We start from the raw sequence: 21,426 nt of genomic DNA, 5'->3' as shown, positions 1-21,426 counted from the left end.
TTTGAGGCTCTTTAGATATGCCATCTCTTCAATTAAGAAAACAGTTTCAGCTGGAAAATGCTATTTGTACTTGTATTTGCCAATTGTTCCACAATAAAAAAACCATTGCTGATGAAATATAACTAGAATGTATTGTGCTTTCAAGGGTTAAAGGAAGTACATTTTTCGTTAGCAAAAATCCTTTTCGATTATCTCTTCTGCTAAACTAAATCTGAGAAAGATAGTAATGCATTCAAAGATGAAGTGAAGGACATTGCGTTCTGAACAGCTAGGATCCAAAACTATGTTTTAGCACAGTTATACTGTTGGGACACACACACATATGCACACGCACACACATAGATGCGAGCGCACACACATACATCAACAGAAATGAGGAAGGCATTTTTCATCATTTTCCATGTGGTCTCCTTTTCCTCCCATAAAAATAGGATTGTGACTAAGGGGAAAACAGAAATCAATGAAAGTTCTCTCTTCCACCAACAAAAGTTTCCACTGGATCACCAACATAAGCGACAAAGGAATTCCGTTTTTGCAGAACTCCCTTTTTAAGCTCAAACACATTTTCTCGAACAATGCCAAGACCTAAGAGATGCATCCAAATCTTAATGGCACTCCACATTAAACTTTCCTTGACCACCAATATGAGATGAGGCCGCACAATATATATGGAATACCAGCTGTATAAATGGGCAGAATATTCCATGATCAGTAGATTCCATTAAAGTGGAAAAGAGTGGGTCAAAAAGAGCATGATGCCAGCTGTGACTATATGAACAAAGCCCCATGTCTTTTGTACATGTGTCAATGTCACAAGCATTACACAGGGGCTTTGTTCATCTGGTTGCAACAGCCATCTTCACTTCTTGACCCCTCTAGCAAACATCTGTGACACGTTTTCAATTTACACAAAAATGCCTTCATTGCAACTCAACCCATGTGACATGACCAGAAGCTTTAAACTACTCCAGAGCCAAGGTGGCGCAGTGGTTAAAAGCAGCACTGCAGGCTACTGCTAGATCAGCAGGTCAGCGGTTCAAATCTCACCGGCTCAGGGTTGACTCAGCCTTCCATCCTTCCGAGGTGGGTAAAATGAGGACCCAGATTGTTGGGGGCAATATGCTGACTCTCTGTAAACCGCTTAGAGAGGCCTGAAAGGCCTATGAAGCAGTATATAAGTCTACTGCTATTGCTATTACTCCTGTTTTGGATGGGACTTTCTTTGTATGTAAACTGAAACTATAGAAGATTCCAAGCACATGATGGGTCAAGCCATCGCCTGGTCTCCTTAATGGACTCAATTTAAACCCATAGCTAGACTTATTGCCATACCTTACTGGCATCAATTCCAGCACGCTTATTAACTGCATACTCTGGTGTTTTTGTCTGCATGAAATAGATATGGTCTTTCTTCGATTCCCAGTCTTCCTGGTATTTTCTCTACAAACAGGAAAAAGTGCAAGAATGTACAGCTCAGAATTGGAATGTTATTATAAAGGCAAGCAATCGATATAAAATAGGGGGAGGGAGAAAGGGGGCAAGCAAAACAACATAGCATTTCTTACTGGGCTCAAAATGTCAGAGCTCATTTTGGCAACTGCGACATCATAGCATGGTGTTTGGCTCCATTTGCCCTTCTTATTTTTATAGTCTTCATGATACTTGTGCTACAACAAAAAAAAAGAGATAAATATTGGGCTGTAGATAAACTACTTTAGAAAAAGGAAATATATTCTTAAAATAGGTTTCCTTTGCAGCTAAAGGTGAACAAGTTTTTAGACTCTTCTGTCTTAGGGATGTTTGAATAAAACGTAATTGTTCTATAGCTTTCCAAAACTTTTGCAGAAGAATGGAATCAGAGGTGGAATTCAGCAGCTTCTGACCAGTTCTGGAGAAGTAGTTCAGAGAACCGGTAAATACCACCTCTGATTGGCCCCGCCACCACCTATTCTCTGCCTCCCAAGTCCCAGCTGATCGGGAGGGAATGGGGATTTTACAGTATCCTTCCCCTGTCATGCCCACCAAGCCACACCCACCAAACCACACCCACCAAGCCATGCCCACAGAACCAGTAGTAAACATTTTTGAATCCCAACACAGAATGGAATAGAATAGAATAGAATAGAGCGGAGTGGAGTGGAGTGGAGTGGAGTGGAGTGGAATGGAATAGAATAGAATAGAATAGAATAGAATAGAATAGAATAGCTTTAAGTGTGATTTGATATACAAGGAACTTGTCTCCAGTGCAGAAGCTCTCAGTGTATCCATTATGGAAAATCTTCCCAGAAAAGTCAGTCTGGTACCTGCCTACTTGCTTTTGGATGCCAAATATAACTAATGTGGGGGAAAGGGTCACATTGCATTCCATTAAAAATATAGCACTGAATTTAGTAAGTTTCAATTTATGATTAGGTAATACATTATGAATACATTAATAATGAATAAAATCTAATTATACATAAATATCAAATATTTATGAGTCATGCTGCATGGATCTTATCCATGGTGCTAAATGCCTATTTTTCTCCTGTCCTTTTTTTAAAAAATCTTATCGGATATTATTTTACATGGAATCAGAAAAGGTAATCTAAAATTAGAAAGAGAGATTTAGTTCAGCTTCACCAAAACAATGTGTCTTTAGAGGCTCTTTCTATGCATGAATTACTCTAGTTCAAACACAAACAAAAAATAATTACTCAAAATGTGCCAGGAGAAATTTCAACAATTAAAAGTACAAGAAATCCCTTCACCATACCTAGTCCAAAGTATAATGGCCACTCCAAAAAAACAAAAACAAAAAATGTTGCCCTATTAAACAAATCTAAGATATACAGAAATGATAAATTGCCCAAACTGATTCTGTGTTCATTTCCACATGAAGAAAAATAAGCTTTTTGAAGAAATACTGCTTAAACCATTGGAACAGCTACCATCTTGGAATGGATGGGAAGCAAGAATTAAGAATGTTGGACCTCAAATGACTCATTGAAAGCACCATTTAGCAAAATCTACAGCTAAATTTTGGGAAGTTTTTTCTCCATAAGCAAAAATAAACTTCTGTACTTGCACAATACATTGCAACAGGTGGCAAAGTATTCAACTCACTGCTGTCCATCGCTCCAATGCTAACCCCTTTACCTCTGTTCTCAGCCAGTAGAAAGGTGGAACTGTGAAGTAGTTGCCAGGGACAGTGGGCTAGAAACACCATTCTTGGTTTGTAACAGTAGAAAGAATAGTTTGTGGAATCTGGGGCAGCCTCATATTTGGTATTATCTGTACTACATAGATATTCTCATAAATGATCCAGTGTACTGCAGGTCAACCCCATAGGTAGACCAGACGGGCAAATCAACTCCACAGGAAGGATTAATACCTCAATACTCTAATTCAGAGGTGGTATTCAAGAGGGTTCTGATCAGTTCTAGAGAACCGGGTAGTGGAAATTTTGAGAAGTTCAGAGAACTGGTAAATACCACCTCTGACTGGCCCCACCCTCATCTATTCTCTGCCTCCTGAGTCCCAGCTGATCTGGAGGGAATGGGGATTTTGCAGTATCCTTCCCCTGGAGTGGGGAGGGAATGGAGATTTTATAGTATCTTTCCCCTGCCACACGACCACCAAGCCGTGCCCACCAAGCCATGCCATGTCCACTAAGCCACGCCCACAGAACCGATAGTAAAAAAAATTGAATCCCACCACTGCTCTAATTGCGATTGACTATAATAACAGGTTCTTGTGATGTTCTGATTGTGATGTTCCTCCTCCTCCTCCTCCTCCCTGAATTAGGGTGTTATCTTTTGAGCTGCATCCAAATGTTATCTTGCTTTTCTGGATTTAAAAGAATATTTCAGCTCCTCTTGCTTCTGTAACAGTTCTTGCATTTTCCATTAAGGTCAACTTCCTTACGCTCTACAATGCAGGAAGTCTCTGCTTTGGCCACCCAACCAATTCTAACTTCCCAACCAATTTGTAAATCATCACAAGATTGCGAGGTTGCTTGCAGGATTGCCTCTTTCTGTAAAGTCTGTACACATCCTTACGATCTTCATTGGGGCACTTCTGACAGGCCCTGGCACACTTATATTTCAGTGGTGGGCCTCAAATCATTAAACAGCTTCCTGTCATGTCAATTTATTTATTTTTTGTTTATTAAATGTATATGCCTCCCATCTCCTTGAATTAATAAGGCAATTCAATCCTTACTATGGTTTAAGAGGAGGTTTAAACATTGGATTCTATTCTATTCAGAGCTTTGAAAGCTTCCTAGAGACATAAAAAGGGAATGAGTAAAATATAATGTTATCAATCTATTAATAATAGGCAATGTATTGATTGATTTTCTTTATGCTAATACAGGTAGAAAGATAGAATGGGAAGGAGAAGCATTGTTGCAGAATGATTGGGGCGGCCAGGGTCAAGATTCACCTGTAAAGCGCACTGATATTTCCCCCTCCTTGTAAGATATTTTAGAGATCCTTGATGACTGTCCTGCTCCAACTCAGGTGAATATGTATAATGAATTCTGTCACAAAATACTCACGTCACTGAGCTGTCGAGTAACTTTCTTGGCAAGCTCCACATCAAGTGGGTCAGACACAGAAGTGAACTTTGATTTCTGCTCAACATGTCCTTTTTTATAAACAATCTGAAATCATCAGGAAAAAGAGAGGGGTGATTATTTAAACACGTATATTTATTCTTGCAACCTATCTCAATAGGAGTTCATTTTCGTGGAAGCAAATTCACCTTGGTTAATTTAGCATAGTTATTTTAGGATTTTATACCAGAAATAGAACAAGATAATCAGAGGAAGCAACTGTTTAATTCGCTTAGCTTTAGGCATGCTAGGTGGTAAAATTTGCTCTTTACCACAACAAATTAGCCAACTTTATAGAAGTTAATAAATTAAGAGTCGGTATGGAAAGTTCTACTGTGCTATTTATTTTAATGCACCATTTATTTTAATGGCTCTGGTGTTGGTTGGATTAGGGGATAATACTTTCCAAAATGGGGACATTATTGCCTTCATCCATTCAAATAAGACTCAGTTCTTAGTAACTCTATTCTTTTAATTTTCTTGGCAGCATAGAGAAATGACTTGTTATCATCTTCATTCCAGTTTTTTTTAACTTTTGTCTAACCTACAGTTCTGGAATGTCCTTGTAGCTTCCCATTCAAGTCCTAATTCAGGTCCAATTCTGCTAGGCTTTTGAGATCAGCCAATGTCAACTAAGTGCAGCTGGAGATTTCTTTTCCATCACTTCAATGCACCATCCATCCCATTCCAGTGCCTCTTCTATTGCTGTGACCTTGCCCATGCCAAAGGGCAAGACAATGTGCTACATACAGCCTTCTATTTCATTCTTGCAAAAGTCATTTCAAGGTTGCTGAGCTTCTAAACATTGTCCACCCACTAAACCTACTGATGCAAATCTAGATTCTTGTAATCCAACACTCTTCATCATACTTGGGTGCCCTTTCCCAAGTGTCTATGGAAATTCTCAATCATCCAGGACATGGTTTTCCAAAAAGCTACTGGAGTTTGTTGTGGTCTGCTGGCAGCCTGTGGAGCTGGAATAGGCTCCCCCTGTTCCCAGTGCATGCATGCACAGAGCTGCCAGAAGGCAAGAACAGTTAAAACAGAAGGGATGACTCAGGACTAAGGTTTGGAGGTGATTGGCCCCTCCCATACGAATAAAGGAGGAACAAAGGCACATGAGCCTTTGCAGAAGCAACTTTGTTCATGCTGGTCAGCTTACCTTCTGAAGCTTCATTTTGACTCTTTGTTCCATGCCAAGCTAATTGCCAATTAAGTCTTTGGCAGCATTTCAAGGAAGTTAAAGATTGGTACTTATCGCCTTATCCCGAAGGACTTTGGCAGCCTACTGTAGGACTCTTTACAACTATTTGGGACTCATTATGGGCTATGAATGAACATAATTCACAGCCTTTGAAATAAAAAGAGGGTTTTGGGGACTAAGCATGTGCTTTTTACTGTATCAGGAAGCCTAGGTCAGAACAGAGTTTCTTGGTTTTCATTGAAAATGTTTTGCTTCTTCTTGAATGAGAAATGAAACATTTTCAAGGAAAAACCAAGAAAGTCCAGTTGCCTTTTGGAAAAGCACTTTTGGGTGGTCTTTCCCAATTACACAGGTCCAGAACTAATGACTGATCAGGATCTTGGTACAGTACTTACATCACTGAGGGCCTTTTGTGCCTTTGCAACTCTCCTAAGTTCAGGACTGTCATCATAGGGGTAGAAGAGAGACTTTTCTGCTTCCCACTCTTCAACGTAAGGTTTCTGAGGGAAAATTAACCACAACATTCATTGGGCACAGGCTGGAAAGAAGCACAAGATTCATAGGAAAGGATCACAGATTCTTCTAACCAGAAGTACACCTACCTTACTGAATAAGGCTGTATTTTTAATAGCATGAACAAGCTCAGGAGCATCAGGAGGAAGGAAGTACTTTTCCTTATTTTCTTCCCAGTTCTGTTTGTATAAAACCTATAATGGAAAAAAACCACCACATTGGTTAAAGGAACTGTAAAGAAGCTGCTCTTTTAAGTCTGATTTTTCATAAAGTCCAACAATAGTAAAATTAACTTGCCAGGGTGGTTGTCAATCCCACTCTTTCCTATACTGCTTCTGAACACCTCAATGTCTAGCCTTGATTCTTCAAAATTATTGTTGAAACGCACATAACAAAGTCAAATTTCTACTATGTTAAGCTGTTCTGTGAAGGTATGCAGCTTCAAAAGGCAATTGACTGTATTCATTCACTTAACCAAAGAAATGAGAATTTGCTAAAAAGACATTTTGTCCTTTTTAGATCATCACTCCATGGTCTCCAGTAATAAACAGATGAGTCACATCTCCAGGATCCAATCTAATAACCAAGGTTGTTGATTGTGTCCTTGCTTCATTTTGTAGGACAATGGAAGAATGTTTTGGTCACAATAGCTGATACTAACAGTTTAGCGCCAATCCAGAAGAACAGGAGATAACCATACTGAGGCAAACATTTCAAGACAATCCCTTCTGTGAAATGTATGGTTTATGGTATTTAGAATAGGTAAGATCAGCACAGGTGTTATCATAGTCTACCCACAGCTTCGAAGTGTCAGGCATATCAATTCTTCAGAATTAAGCCACATTGTGGTAAAATTAAAGTTTCAGGGTAAAATAGAAGCTCTGGCAGCCTCTTTGAGATTGCTTGATAATAGATCAAGGTAGAGTTTACACTATTTCACTGTTTGGGTAAATGTTTCTTGGGGATTGAGGAGAATAAGATATTCTTTTACACTTCAAGCATTAAACTGAAGTACACAATGTAACTTATCACCTGAGAAATCAAATATCTGAATGTGGTGCTCTCGGTGGCTGCAAACAAATCAGTTTTGCCAATATTTTCTGGGCAAATCAGCTTTTAATTTCTACTCTTCCTGACTCAAAAGCCATAATGACTTCAAATCATGGAACTGTAATTGAAGCTCCAGTTTGGGAAAATTTGATACATATTGCCTACATTTTTATATATTACTATTTATTCACACAATTCCTTTCTATAGGCATAAGGAAAAGATGTGAAAAGGCATTCCTCCCATCACAGGGGTAATCATTGTTTAGTGACCACAATTGGGACCAGCATCTAATCATAAAGCAAAGGAGTTGCTAAATAAAATCATAACTATGCTTATAATCTTATTTCAGATTTCCTTTCCTTTATAGACCTGCAAAGGTCATAAAGAGAGGATTGGCCATAAAATTACTTTTTCACCACTAAAAGAGGCAGTCAGTGAATGAGGGCTATCATTATAACTCACTAAAAATACATAAACTTCTATTCCACTAGGAAGTTGGATAATAAGTGATAAAACACATATATTGTTGATGTGTAATTACAGGTTTCTCTCATAATAATAAGCACCACTTCAGGGGTGTCAAACTGGCAGCCTGTAGTCGGGATGCGTCACGTGCAGGCCACGCCCATCCTAGCTCCATGAATGGGAAAATCATCGCGAAACGTCACATGACAGCAAGATGACGCGGTGAGTTTGACTGACACCCGTGACCTAGGTTGTTTTTATAAATCTCAATAATTTCTACATCACAGGGTAACTTACCTTGCTGACTTGCTGAGACACTTTCTTTGCATGCTCAATGTCTCTTGCTTTTTCGTCAACGTGGCAATCGGTTCTAGCTGCCTCCCCAGCCATGCGATACTTAACCTACAGAAAATACATATAGGCTACAGTGTAGAAAACTGTAGTAAATCATTGCTTTGCAAACAGAAAATGGAGCCAAAGCAAACTGAAATTAAGTTTTTATGTAATTAATTAATGTAAAGTTTCTTCAAATTTATTTAATATACATTTAAAATGAAAACAGTACTAGCTTTTGGAAAAACTCTTGGAGGCCATATCAGAGGTTTTGGAAATGACTGGCAGTGTTCTTATGCTGAAACATCCTATAAAGCCAGTTGTCAGGTATGAAGAAGCAAGTCCACATGTTAAGTTCCAGTCAAGCTAATTTATTGCTCATGCTATACAACAGGAATTTAGTCAACAGCCAGCACTAAATCGGTGCTAGATAAGAGCCAACAGAATTCAAGAGAGGCTGGACTTGGATTGCTTGTGGCAACCTAATGACTCCAAACTGATTCCTCTCTTGACTTCCCCACCCAGGCTCTGCCTCATCTTCTCCTACTCCAGCAGCTTTCATGCTGCAGTATTTTTCAGATAGTCAAGAACTGTAATTTTAACCCACAGGTATGTAGTAAGAAGTCTCAAATTTCTAGCTTCAAGTGGAGTCTGCAGTTTCCTTGGCCAAGGATCTAGCAGTATTCATATCCTAAAATTCCAGACTGGCTTACTGTAATATTATGAGTGAGCTTCTTGCTGCCCTGAGTAGAATTAAACAGTATTACCTAGTCATGGTTTCTTCTTCTTCCTTATCCTTACCTCACTGAGCTGGTCCTGGACTTTCTTGATTCTTCGAAGTTCGGGAGTATCTGTTGTTATTCCACATAGTTTTCCTTTGTCTTTTTCAAATTTTTCCTTGTACGTTTTCTGGGAGCAAGAGAAGACAGCAAAATGTAGATCTATTTTTAGCATGTCGAAATGTTACGGTTAAGAAGCCCTGTGGAAATGCCTTGTGCGTAAAGCTTTAACGTATTTCTATAGATGGGTGCATCCAAATTAGACAAACTGTTTTGATTTCAAATCACACAGTTCCCTGCAATTTGCCAGAAAGGCTGAACTACAGGTAGTCCTCGACTTACAAAAGTTCATTTAGTGACATTTGCAGTTACAACGGCGCTAAAAAAGTGACTTATGACTATTTTTCACACCATTGCAGGATCCCCATGGTCATGTGATCAAATCTCAGAGGCTTGGCAACTGACCCATATTTATGACCGTTGCAGTGTCTTTTGCAATTTTCTGACAAGCAAAGTCAATAGGAAAGTCAGATTCACTTAACAACCGTGTTACTAATTTAACAACTGCAGTGATTCACTTAACAACTGTGGCAAGATAGGTTGTAAAATGGGGCAAAATTCACTTGACAAATGTCTCACTTAGCAATAAAAAAATAGGGCTCAATTGTAGACATAAGTTGAGGGCTACCTGTAATAGGAACTAGACTCCATACGTTCTGGGGACATCAAGTTGGTATGTGAGTAGAGGGGGTGTATCTACATGCATATATACAAACACAGATATATCCCCATGCATAATTGGATGAAAGTTTAATTTATATATAAATGGCATAATGTTCTGATTAAGAGACATGTTTTTCTCCAGATTTATGACCCTTCAGATTAGCTTTGGCTCCCTCTGAATGTACTGAATTTATGCTCTTGAGTACAAAACACATACACACCCACAGGGATGGGAAGGGAGAGAGAATTTAAAGAGATATAGATAAGTCGAATTAGGTTATTTCATTCAGCCAAAGAAGTTTTGGCCTGAATAAGGAAAGACTATAAACTTGAACTTTTTCATATTATTCTAAATATTAAACTGGGATAACCCTAAGTTTTGATACTTTCTGATGATACTCCAGAGACCAGGATTTCCAGTTCCTACATATGCTACTGTAATTGATAGCTGTGATCAATTTCTGATACATGTATAAAATAAACATTTTTTTCATGAGGATCTTTTTTAAAAAATTGAATGAAATTCATTCAAGTAGGATTAAAATGGCTTTGAATGTGAGAAGACACACATTTCTGACTTACTTCGCTGAAGAGCTTTTGCATTTTTGAGCTGTGATCCAAGTAAGGTGTCCGAAACTTAGATCTGTCCACTTTTTTCCGTACAACTTTTTTTCTGACAGGTTGGGAGGCCTTGTGAGAAGGGTCTGTGGCTTCCGGAGGTTGTGTTGTGCTATCAAAAGTACGTGATGATGTTGTTTCATAAGTATGCGTTCTTGTTTCTGAAGGATGCCCTCTTGTTTCCGAAGTATGTCTTGTTGTTACTGTGTACGGTGCAGAACCAGTGGTGTATGTGGTCTCGGTGATCTCAGTAATTATCTAAAAACGTGGAAAGGTGTTTCAAATTTATCTCCTGACTCAGCACTAGTTTTAGAGCCTTTTTAGTTGATGTTTTTGGAGCTATGATTGTCTATATTCCTGATAATCTTTTGAAAATCAGTGCAGCTGAGATACAGATGCACTTCGCTGAGAACCAGTCTTTGACACTCTCCAAAGAATTTTCAAAATTAGTAATCTACACCCCACAATAGATTATATGAATTATTTATATGGATAGTTTTTTTCACCATATATCATTTCATATGGCCATGCAATGTGTAAAATTACGCATTTGAGTTGAGGCTCAGGATAAATAATGAAGGTAGAAAAATCCCAAAATTAGATCTCTGGACAGGAAAGAATGGGATAGTTGTAGAGACTATGCAAAGAATTGTTGTTCATTCTGTTTGTTTGATCTGTATGACTAGTACCCGGGAGTAGTTATACAGTTACCGTACTGTATTCAAGAGTATCATAACCTGGTATTCTTGAATTCAGGAAGGTCTTTATGACATGTTACATCTATTTTTCTGAACTGAATCAGCCATGAGTTATGTTTCAAAAAAAGCAAATGACAGGGGTGGGTGGGGTATCATACAACTTTCCCCCTAGTCCCCAGCCAAGTTTCACTTCAATTTGAAAAGTGCTTTTTAATATGCACATATTATTCAATTTATTTCTATAAAATGAAATATTTGTTTTCTAAATAAAGGAATTGATTTATTCAACCAAGTCTTTTGGATTTTACAAGGATTTTCCTCACCATTGTTCTCACTGACATCAGTTCGAACTTTGACAATATATATGGAAACAGACAAATTCTCTCTTTGCTTTAACCACATTGATATTAGTGAGATTATTCCAAAATGAATAAGAAAATTAGTTTATGCAAATAATAAACCTCTCTCTTTTTTATATGTTCTGAATGTATGCTCAAAGGTTATTTTATGAACTATTCTCCCAAAGTGAGGTATACACAAATAAACTACATAAATTCAGAATCATACAACTGTATTTCTCCATTGACACAAAAACTAATGTTGTTAATGAAGGAATACCATTGTCCCATCTGTTCTGCACCAGCCTGTAATCTACAGCAATCTGTAATCTAATCTGCAAGATTCTAGGATCCTCCTAAATAATTCTGAAGCTTAGGAAAGGAAGCCAGGGATCGTGCTGATATAATAACCAATGATAGACTTCTAACTAAAAAAGTATATTAAAAGAATTGCCAGAAGGAATAAACAACAAATGTTTAGAATAAAGTAATGTTACAGTATTTATCTTCAGGTTGGTAGTGACATTTATGAAAACGTAACCCTGAAAAGAAAAATCTTGTTTCAAGGATGAACAAGATGAACAACTTGTGAATAAGTTATGCAACAAGAAACAAAAACAAGAAAATGACATTGGACATTCCAAAGTGAATTTATATCAAACAAATGAATGGAAACACATTAACAGAAGCTTGCAGGAAGAAACATTCTGTACATACATATTTACTCTCTTCTTCGCTGAGTTTTCATGTTTTCACTTTCATTTAGCAAACTCTAAGAATTACTCTTTTTTTCTTTGTTTTCTGGTAGATGGCCAAGATTTCAACAGCAGAGGTATATATGTGTACGTTTTTAGGCCAATCATACCATTCAAACCAATCAAAAATTATTCATCCATTTCACTAAGATGCAGACATCACTATACATCTGCATCTTCCAAAAGAAAATAAAGTGTTTTTTAAACATCTCAACTAGTACTTTACAAACCACCAAGCATAATGGACAAGGAAAAAAGTTCAGGGCAATTAAAGCCTGCTGCAAATTAAGACAAATATAAGTAGGGCTGAGCAATAAGACATTAACTAAAACGAGACTCCAACTCTTGCTGGGGGGAGGGAATTGAGATTTTCATTTATTTGTCCTTTCTCCTATATCTTCCCAAAAAAAAAGAATGTAAGAATCATGCAGGCAGAAAGCCACTTAATCTTGTTATCCTAAGCTACATTTTTCTCTACTGGGAAACCAGAGTCTCTCCCGTAATTGAAAGAGATTATTCCATTCATGTAGAATAGGCCTAGGTGCAGGTATTATCATCAACTGCACCTCCTAACCCACATGTGTCAAACTCGTTCGTGTCACATGCGGTATCAGGATGCAACGTGATTTTTTTTGCCTTTGAGGCGCCAGGGATGCCTACGCGTGATGCATCGGGCCTGCAGGCTGCCAGTTTGACAGGCCTGTAAACCTAACCTCCAAATTCATAAGCCTGACCCTTATCATCAAAAAGTTGTTCATCATTGCCAAGCAAAATATACTCAAGGCAAGATAATTATTCTGTTATATAAGTGTTGGTTGACTTTGTTCTTCCCAGAGGGCATTATTAGATTACTCAAGTATGTAAAAAAAAATCTATTAAATTATTTTATATTATACACATACACATAAAATGCTTAAAAAGCATTACATTCCACAAAATCAGATATGTCTGCATAAATCAGATGCGTTTACCTCGCCTGGTTCACCCTCGACCTCCTCTTCTATGTAGTACTATAAACAAAGAAGAAACCTCATTATTTTTCACAAGGTCATTTGTAAAAACACATTGAGGCAAAGAACAAAATCTCAGTCTGAAGAATGAAGTGATTGAGAAGGATGTTCCATGGAAAGAGCTCAAAGATTTAATTGCTGGTAAGATCCACAGGCATTTTCTTCCGTACACACCAGTGGATTTGTGGCTGCCAATCGCTCATAATGTTTAATACTGTTTTAAAAAAGTGGTTTTTCCTTGTATTGTAAAAACTTGTTGCATTAGAGCCAATTCAAGAATTCCAAGACTTCATATCTCCTGCTTGCATTTAAGGGATTTTGGACACCCATTGGCTTGTTCATACAATAATCTTTTAAAAGTCATGTATCAGTGGCGAGCGAACAGAATATATTAGTTCACCAGATTGGCCATAACTTGAAATCATGATCACACACCACCCTTTCATTGTATGTACTATTTCAAGTATTAATGAAGGAGAGATAATCCAAAACATAATTCAAATATCAATGCAGAAAACAGTTAAACCCACAATATTTCCAAAGTGATATGTCTCCAACACATACTGACAATCTCGCATTGAATTGTTTTCTTGTGAAAATGGCGTTGTAGGAGAACTAAGCAACTCTTTAACAGGAAAAAGATTGTATTCATCTGTGAATTCTTTTTAAAGGAAGTATTGGATGTCCTAGGGAAATTTGTCATGGACTATTCATTTAAGTTTGCTACCTGACAACTCTTGTAAAAGAAAGGCTTTCATAAAATGGCAAATGATGTGTCAAAACATGATCATGTTTTATTTATTAGAATGACAGCTACACATTAAATTTTTTTTAATATATTTCTTAATTAAGCTGCACAAAGCTGCAGTGAGATGATTCAAATGGATGATTCAAATTTTGTTTGAAATGATTCAAGCTAGAACTGAAACATAGCTAATAATAATAATAATCTTACAGAATTTCTCTTGGAACTCTCAGGACTGTTTTTGCTTCAGGGTGAATTATCATATTTAACTTCAAGGAAGAAGGCACTGAATTTAAGGAGAAGAAACCATGCCTGAACAAGAATTACTGGACAAAAAACATCTTATTGGCTTTCACTGCTCAGCAATCTAAACAATCCTCTATTACAAGGGAGAAACAAAACTATGATACTTCTGCACAATATGTGTGATCGATCAAATGGAATACAAGCGGTTTTTTTTCATTCTAGGCTATTTTCCTGTTTTGAATTGGGTTTAGTTACTACTAAAGGAGAAGGAGAGAGAGAGAGAGAAAGAGAGGGGGAGAGAGAGAGGGGGAGAGAGAGAGAGAGAGATTGTATGAGGGCTGAACTACTGCTTCTCAGCGTCTTAACTAAGATAATATCATGGCTGAACTCAAATTCCATTAAAAATTTTGATGCCTATGAAACAATCCAGTTCTCAGAAAAGTACAAACAAAATTCATTTCCCTCGATCTTCCAAAGAAAGCAGGATATAGGTATAAGAAACAAAGAACCTAGATTTGGAAGACAATTGTAAAGAGAGATCAATGAGGGCTTATAGAGGATTTTTTTTAAAAAGTCCAGTTGATCACCTCAAATCAATATGCATATTTCAACACAGGAAAGAAATTGACATTATGATCATTTAAGATTCATAATGAAATGAACAGTATCTGAAGTATTCTCTTGTTCATGAAGAAGCTAAGAAGGAACTCAGCTGAATCTTGTTTAAGTGGATTTTATACTCTCTTTTGGAAATATTGCCTAGAAACATCATCAAATTCAAGCAGTTGTTCAGGGCAAATCTAATAGAAATGAATTTACTAAGACCAGCTATGCCAATAAAAATGTTTCTGCAAATCAGCTAACTGAAAAAAAATGGAACAAATCACTTTGCTAATAATACTCCATTTGTTGTATGTTACACCAGTACAAACTCTTGTAAAAAGCTATGTTGTCAGTAATCTTGGAATGTTTATAGTACCAGTGAAATACATTAGACTAATTTCATAGGGGGACCTTCTTAAATATGAGTCAGGATATATAAAGAAGAAGCAGGAATGTTGAAATGGCACAGAATTATCTTTAATAGACTGAACTTGCATCATTATTAGAAGTGTCCCTGCTTTAATGTTAAAGATAGTTCCAAATTATTTCCTCAAACTCTTTTTCATTAATACTATATAGCAACCGCTAATTTTAGCCTAACTTTGCAGAGCATCAAATCAAGCCTTAAATTATATATATATATATATATATATATATATATATATATATATATATATATATATATATATGTGTGTGTGTGTGTGTGTGTGTGTGTGTGTGTGTGTGTGTGTGTGTGTGTGTGTGTCCATCATCATATGAGCAAGCTTAATTCACCAAAAATTATTTAATGTATTTGGTTAGAATTATTTCTCCTGTGCACCAAAAAGTCTTGAAAAATGAGATGTAGAAGATGCTAATGCCGTCCATGTAGGACCCAATATGATTTATTTTCATGTCTTCCTTTTACTGTTTGACCTTATCAGACTCATTTTATTGATCGGTCTAGATTTTTAAGCATGTATTCCACCAATAAATTCTACTGGGTTTCATGTATTTTTGGTATTAAAAGATTTATCATGCTCAATTTAATAGGATCTACAACATTGACTAAATTCTCAGACTTAGTGCATTAAGGTTCCTCTGTGTTTCCATGAATCACATTAACAAGAAGCCTCCAAAGATACTGGCACCCTTCAACGGAGCCTAATTCACTGCCACTTTTTGCAGATGATTTATGCTCCTACAGATAACTTTGTCAAGATACTGTTTATTTCAAGCTTTATATATAATTGGATCTTTTTATGAGAAGAATATCAGGAGATAATGGTCCTCCTACTCTCCACACACACACACACACACACACACACACACACTATGCACCACTTAGACTGGTGCTTGTACAACTAACAGCATGCATACACTTGCTAAAGCACTACCACAAGTATAAAGGAAACTCCCCAAAGTGCTTTTTCAAAAGGCCGCTGGACTTTGTTTTTCCTTGAAGGTTTTTCTCTTCTCATCCAAGAAGCTTCTTCAGTTCTGACATCAATTCCAGTTCTGACTTCTTGGATACGAAGTGAAATGTGCAAGGAAAAGTGAAGTCCAGTCATCTTTTGAAAAAACAGCTTTGAGACAACCATGACCTGGATGCCTGAGAATCTCCATAGATATAAAAGAAAATTTGAGAAGATTTGGGGGAGGAGATGGAAGAGAATGTGTGCATTCATTTGCCTATATAAATGCATAGCAATTTCTTTTTATTAATTCTATGTCAGATTCCATACGTACATACAAAGGTATGTACATCTGTGTATCTCTCTGTGTTTTTGCATGTGTGTTTGTGTGTGAGAGAGAAAGAATGTTCATTCCAGCATGGAAGAAACATGAAAGCACCATTTCTGTCTCACGTGGCCTACTGACCAACTTAGAATTGGCAGTGTGTTCATCAAACCAAGCAAAAACAGAATCTACTTTTTACTTAAGTATCCTGTGCTAAACAATCCAAATCAATGTCCAAAATTAAAAGCATAAGCTATTTTTTCAGAGGACTCTACTGCATGCCCTTCAAAATGCAGATTTGTCTTTTTGTAAATAAAAACTTACTTTTGCTCTTTTAATTCTGATTCGCACAAAATTAAACCATGAGGGCAAAAGATCAGTGGAAGCAAACTAGGAAGACGATGTGCTATGATTCTGGAAAAAGTTATCTTGCTTAAAACCAAGATTAGAAGCAATTGCAGCCTTTAAAAAAATACCTGCTACAAAGATCCCAAGAGAGAAGAGGAAAAAGACAGACATCTGAAGAGACAATGCAACAATATAAAACTGTAATGATACAATGCAACAATATAAAACTGTAATGATAATATGAAAGATAAAGATATTAGTCTACTAAGAGACAGACAATAATAAGACAATGGTAAGGCTATCAGACATACATGAGATGGGAAGAAGATGGAAGAAAGAGAAGAGGGGAGAGGAAGAGGAGGAGGAGGAGGAGGAGGAGGAGGAGGAGGAGGAGGAGGAGGAGGAGGAGGAGGAGGAGGAGGAGGAGGAGGAGGAGGAGGAGGAGATGATTTTTGGAAGAATTACAACCCAAGACTTGCAGAAGCCACACACAGAACCGGCATGGTAAAATGGAGCCTGGCAAAGAAATATACCCACAACTTTTCACACAGGTCTTATGAAGACCAGTAAGTTGTTGCTAGATAGAATTACAGGCATTTTAAATGTCCATATAAATATTAACATTATTAGCATCATTTATGCTGTATTTTTCTATTATTATTATTTTTTAAAAGACTAAGTCTGCAGGATGTTGAGGAAAGAAAGGGGCATTTACTGTCATCGTGCACTCTTATATCCTCATGTCCTAGGCCTTCTCTGGGAGTACCCAACAGCTGCTGGAGGCCATTTAGAATATATCAATTTCTATAACTGTCCGGTCACCAGCTCTGAATGTGGAGACACACTCACTTCTGAGGCAGCCATCTCAAGTTCCTGACCTGCCCATTATTTGCTGTTTCTTTGAAATAATAAACTCATCTGCATAGCTCAAGGCAGTAAATCAAACATTTAAGTCTTACCTCCACAACCTCATCTTCGTCTGCCATCTTTACAGAAAGTCCGTCCACCTACTCACTGGTCACAAAGCAAGCCAGATAAATAAATATCAGTATTGCTCACTTATCAAAGGTAGTATCTCTATGCATTATTAAAAACATTGTAAGAATGCCTTTTTTACACATACAGACATAGAGACAGAAAGACAGAGAGAGACAGAGACAGAGAGAGAGAGAGAGAGACAGAGACAGAGACCGAGACAGAGACAGAGAGAAGAGACAGAGACGGACGGATGGATGGACAGACAGACATGCATCCGTAGTTTATTCAATAATATAGGGCAAATATTCAATATTAAAATATTCAATATTTATAAAGATTAATATTTATTAAATATTGTTCATAAAGCATCAAAATATTAATAAACCAAAAATATTATCAAACATTTCCTCTTTCTAAACATATATGCAAAGGAATACCATTTATCATGAGATGTTTAGCATCAGATTGCCATTATCCCTTCATAATTTGTATTTCTCTCCAATATCTCATACACAGAGGGAAAAGCCAGGTTTTTTTTTATTGTGGAGACATTGGTCTCTTTCCGTGTTTCAGCCAATAAAATTTTTTGCAAAAAAAACAAAAACAACCCACCAATAGAAATGGCATTGTTATTTTCCTTTATGAGCATAAATATAGCAATTCTGCTTAATAGAATTGCTTACGATGCAGGCAAGGAATAAACAAAGATTATCATATCTATCAACTCTCTTGAGTGATGTACTTGTAATAAAAAATTAGATAATATCATAAAGCCTAGCTCAACAGAGTATGTTAAATGGAATGTATAACAATCCCGAGGCTGCACTGAGAATTTATGCAAAAACACCTACAGGGGAGAGGAATAATTGACAATTCTCAGCCTGCACCAACCAAAACTAACCAACCAAAATTAATGGTGTCCCATTAATATTTCGTGAATGGAAATTCAGTTACCAGAGTTTTGATTGTGAACTGCAACTAGAAGATCCTAAATATGTTTTCCAGCAGCTGGAAATTAATGCTTAGGATAAGGAGTGCCAAGCATTGAGCCAACACAGCATTGCAATGAGGCACGCTGGTTATGGCAGGGGCAAAAACTGGAGAAATTTCCACTTTAATTGGGTTACACAAAAAAGCAACTTGCTAGGTCACCTCCAGGAAAGCTTTCCTCACTTAGAAATGTAGTTGGTCTTTCCCTCCCTCGTTTTTCAGATATAGCCAGAAGCCTTTGTAAAACATATCTGGGGGACAACTTAATGTTACTCTAGAGGTAAACTAATAACTTTGGGGTCTTATACAAGACTAAACAACCACAAACATTAAATCATACAAATGTTGTTCAAATGACCTTAACTTAATGAAGTTAATTTCTCTCGTCCCACCATTGATCTTCGGGGATGCTCTCTTGCTTTGCTTCTGGGGTGCTTGACGTATTTCTCCAACTTCAGTCCTAGAAAAGATCGAAACTCTGGTTATTTAGATGGCAGAGAAGCAATGGATGAATGAAGGCCTTGGAATGAATGCACTGGAATAAGCCTGCTGTGAGACGTTTCAGGTCCCCCTTTGCTGGTGCAGGGAAGGAGATGAAGGCTTAGAACAGCTGCTTCCTAGTACAAAAATATTTGCCCTGTAAGCCAATACCCCAGAGTGATTGGCTGGTTTTGTCTAGTTAGCTGAACTGCCATTCCTTCTGAGGCAAGTGGCACTCCGGTGCTGTAGGTTAAATATAGGCCCTTCGAACGCTGCCTTTTCCTAGTGCCAATTCTCTTCAATCAAGGTGATATATATATAAAAATCAAAGGATAAATTATTTGTTTTGCCGAGGGAATAGGGCAAGTCCTAAAGGAGAGAGAGAGAGAGACTTCAAGAGCGGCTTAGCCAAAGGAGCCATTGATCTTCATGTGCAAAATGTGTCCAAACAACAGAGGCTAACTCTCATCTGCCTTTAAAGCCTCATCAAACTCAGGACTGATCCCTTCCCAAGCAGGATTACTTAGATGCTGGGGAGGAAAAAAGGTGTGTTAAAATTTGTAAAATAGTAAAAAGAAAAAAAAATTCCCGCAGGCCATGAAGTCTGCAAACAAACAAACAAAAAAAAAAACACCCCACAAACAAATAATCATTCAGTAGCAAACAAACCCCAACTTGTCTTTATTTTTTTTTAAAAAAGCAAAAGGCGCAAGCTTACCAGTTATATTTAAATAAATTTCCTCAGGAGCAAAGCCTTTCTGACTGTCCTCCCTCCTGAGAAAAGCTGGGCAAAAGCAATGTTAGACCGATGCATTAGCTCCTAAACCATCAGGTGGTCGGGGGGATCCAATCAGATCAGGCGTGCTCAAGTTTCAGATACTAAATATATATAGTGACCCTTTGGAGGACCACCTGTTCGGTAAACCCTCCAAGCAAAGCAAAGTAGCTCATACAAATCATTGCTTTGTTTTTTTAACCTCAATCAAAACATAACAAGAGCATCAGCCCCTTATAAACGGTTTAGCCATTATTCACACAAACTTGTAGAATACAAACCACTATTAAGGGTTGTTAATTACAATGAAGTTAAGACAATAGGCCAATGGAAGGGTTTTTTCTCTCCCGGAAGATCTATGGTTTCTGAACTTGAGATGAATACCATAGCCTTTCATCAAAGACAGGGAAGATAGATCTTTAGATCAGGGGTATCCAGACTGGGCAACGTTAAGACCTGTGGACTTCAACTCCTAGAATCCCCCATGCTGGCTGGGGAATTCTGGGAGTTGAAGTCCACCAGTCTTAAAATTGCCAAGGTTGGACACCCATGTTTTAGATAATCAGGAGTGAGGTCTTGGTGCCTTTTCTCTATCCAACCGTTCCAACTTTGTTGGGTCTCAAGTCTTTTAGAATTGGAACATAGGTTGTAGATGCAAAGTGGAAGACAGGGTTTATAGCATTCAGAAAAGTTTGACAAAATGAGTATTCTCAAGAACAGACGATGGGGCCTAGAAGACATACCTTTTCTGATGGTGCACCCACCTTATAGAACGTTCTTCCTCTGGAGATCAGGATGGCCCTGACCTTGCCAGCTTTTCATACGGCCTTGAATACCCGGTTCTGTGCCCAAGCAGGGACCTGTTTGTGTTAATGATTGGCTTGTTGTTTCTTGATTACTTATATATTAATTTTTGTAATGCTTGCTGTTGTTTTTATTCTATTTTAGTTCTATTTGCTGCCCAGAATCATTCTTTGAGATATATGGTCATATAAATTGGATAAATAAATAAATGAAGGAAAATATTTAGTAAGTCCATGCATTGACTTGTGGCTCTCAGTTTCTTTGCTCTTTGAATATAAATCATTCCAAAAGATGGGGGGGGGGGGAAATAATTGCTGGATCTCAAAGTCTTCTGGGACTGGGATGTAGATTATAGATGAAAAGTGGAAGACAGTGATCCCATGTTCTATGTTATATAATTGTCATCATCATCATCATCACATCTCCTGCAACCAGTGGGGTTGCCCATAAAAATGCCGCTTACCCTAGTTCTAAGACATTTCTGCTATACATTTGTTGATTTGGCTAATTGTCTTCTCAGTTGAGTGATGCAGTGGCTCAGCAGCTAAGACGTTGAGCTTGTTGATCAGAAAGATTGGCGGTTTGGCAGTTCAAATCCCTAGTGCTGCGTAACAGAGTGAGCTCCCATTACTTGTCCCAGTTTCTCCCAACCTA

At 37.6% G+C, this 21,426-nt stretch overlaps 1 protein-coding gene across 1 annotated transcript in view; it reads right to left on the bottom strand.

Moving 5' to 3' along the window:
• Window positions 1–19,997, bottom strand: part of NEB (nebulin) — a 221,952-nt gene extending 201,955 nt beyond the window's left edge. The window contains exons 1-12 of the mRNA XM_087710553.1: window positions 19,912–19,997; window positions 19,072–19,173; window positions 17,705–17,759; window positions 13,046–13,084; window positions 10,248–10,541; window positions 8,965–9,072; window positions 8,128–8,232; window positions 6,404–6,508; window positions 6,197–6,301; window positions 4,541–4,645; window positions 1,566–1,667; window positions 1,333–1,440 (exon numbers count right to left, since the gene is read on the bottom strand). Of these exons, the coding sequence (XP_087566679.1) occupies window positions 1,333–1,440; window positions 1,566–1,667; window positions 4,541–4,645; window positions 6,197–6,301; window positions 6,404–6,508; window positions 8,128–8,232; window positions 8,965–9,072; window positions 10,248–10,541; window positions 13,046–13,084; window positions 17,705–17,731 (1,098 nt within the window). The 5' untranslated portion in view covers window positions 17,732–17,759; window positions 19,072–19,173; window positions 19,912–19,997. The remainder of the gene's footprint in view (window positions 1–1,332; window positions 1,441–1,565; window positions 1,668–4,540; window positions 4,646–6,196; window positions 6,302–6,403; window positions 6,509–8,127; window positions 8,233–8,964; window positions 9,073–10,247; window positions 10,542–13,045; window positions 13,085–17,704; window positions 17,760–19,071; window positions 19,174–19,911) is intronic.
• Between the last annotated feature and the right edge of the window lie 1,429 nt (window positions 19,998–21,426).

The sequence above is a fragment of the Thamnophis sirtalis genome, unplaced genomic scaffold (assembly GCF_051295495.1).
Source record: "Thamnophis sirtalis isolate CommonGarterSnake01/CBP01778 unplaced genomic scaffold, rThaSir2_p1.2 scaffold_1, whole genome shotgun sequence".
NCBI classification, from domain to species: domain Eukaryota; kingdom Metazoa; phylum Chordata; class Lepidosauria; order Squamata; family Natricidae; genus Thamnophis; species Thamnophis sirtalis.
This window is presented reverse-complemented; position numbering and strand designations above follow the sequence as displayed.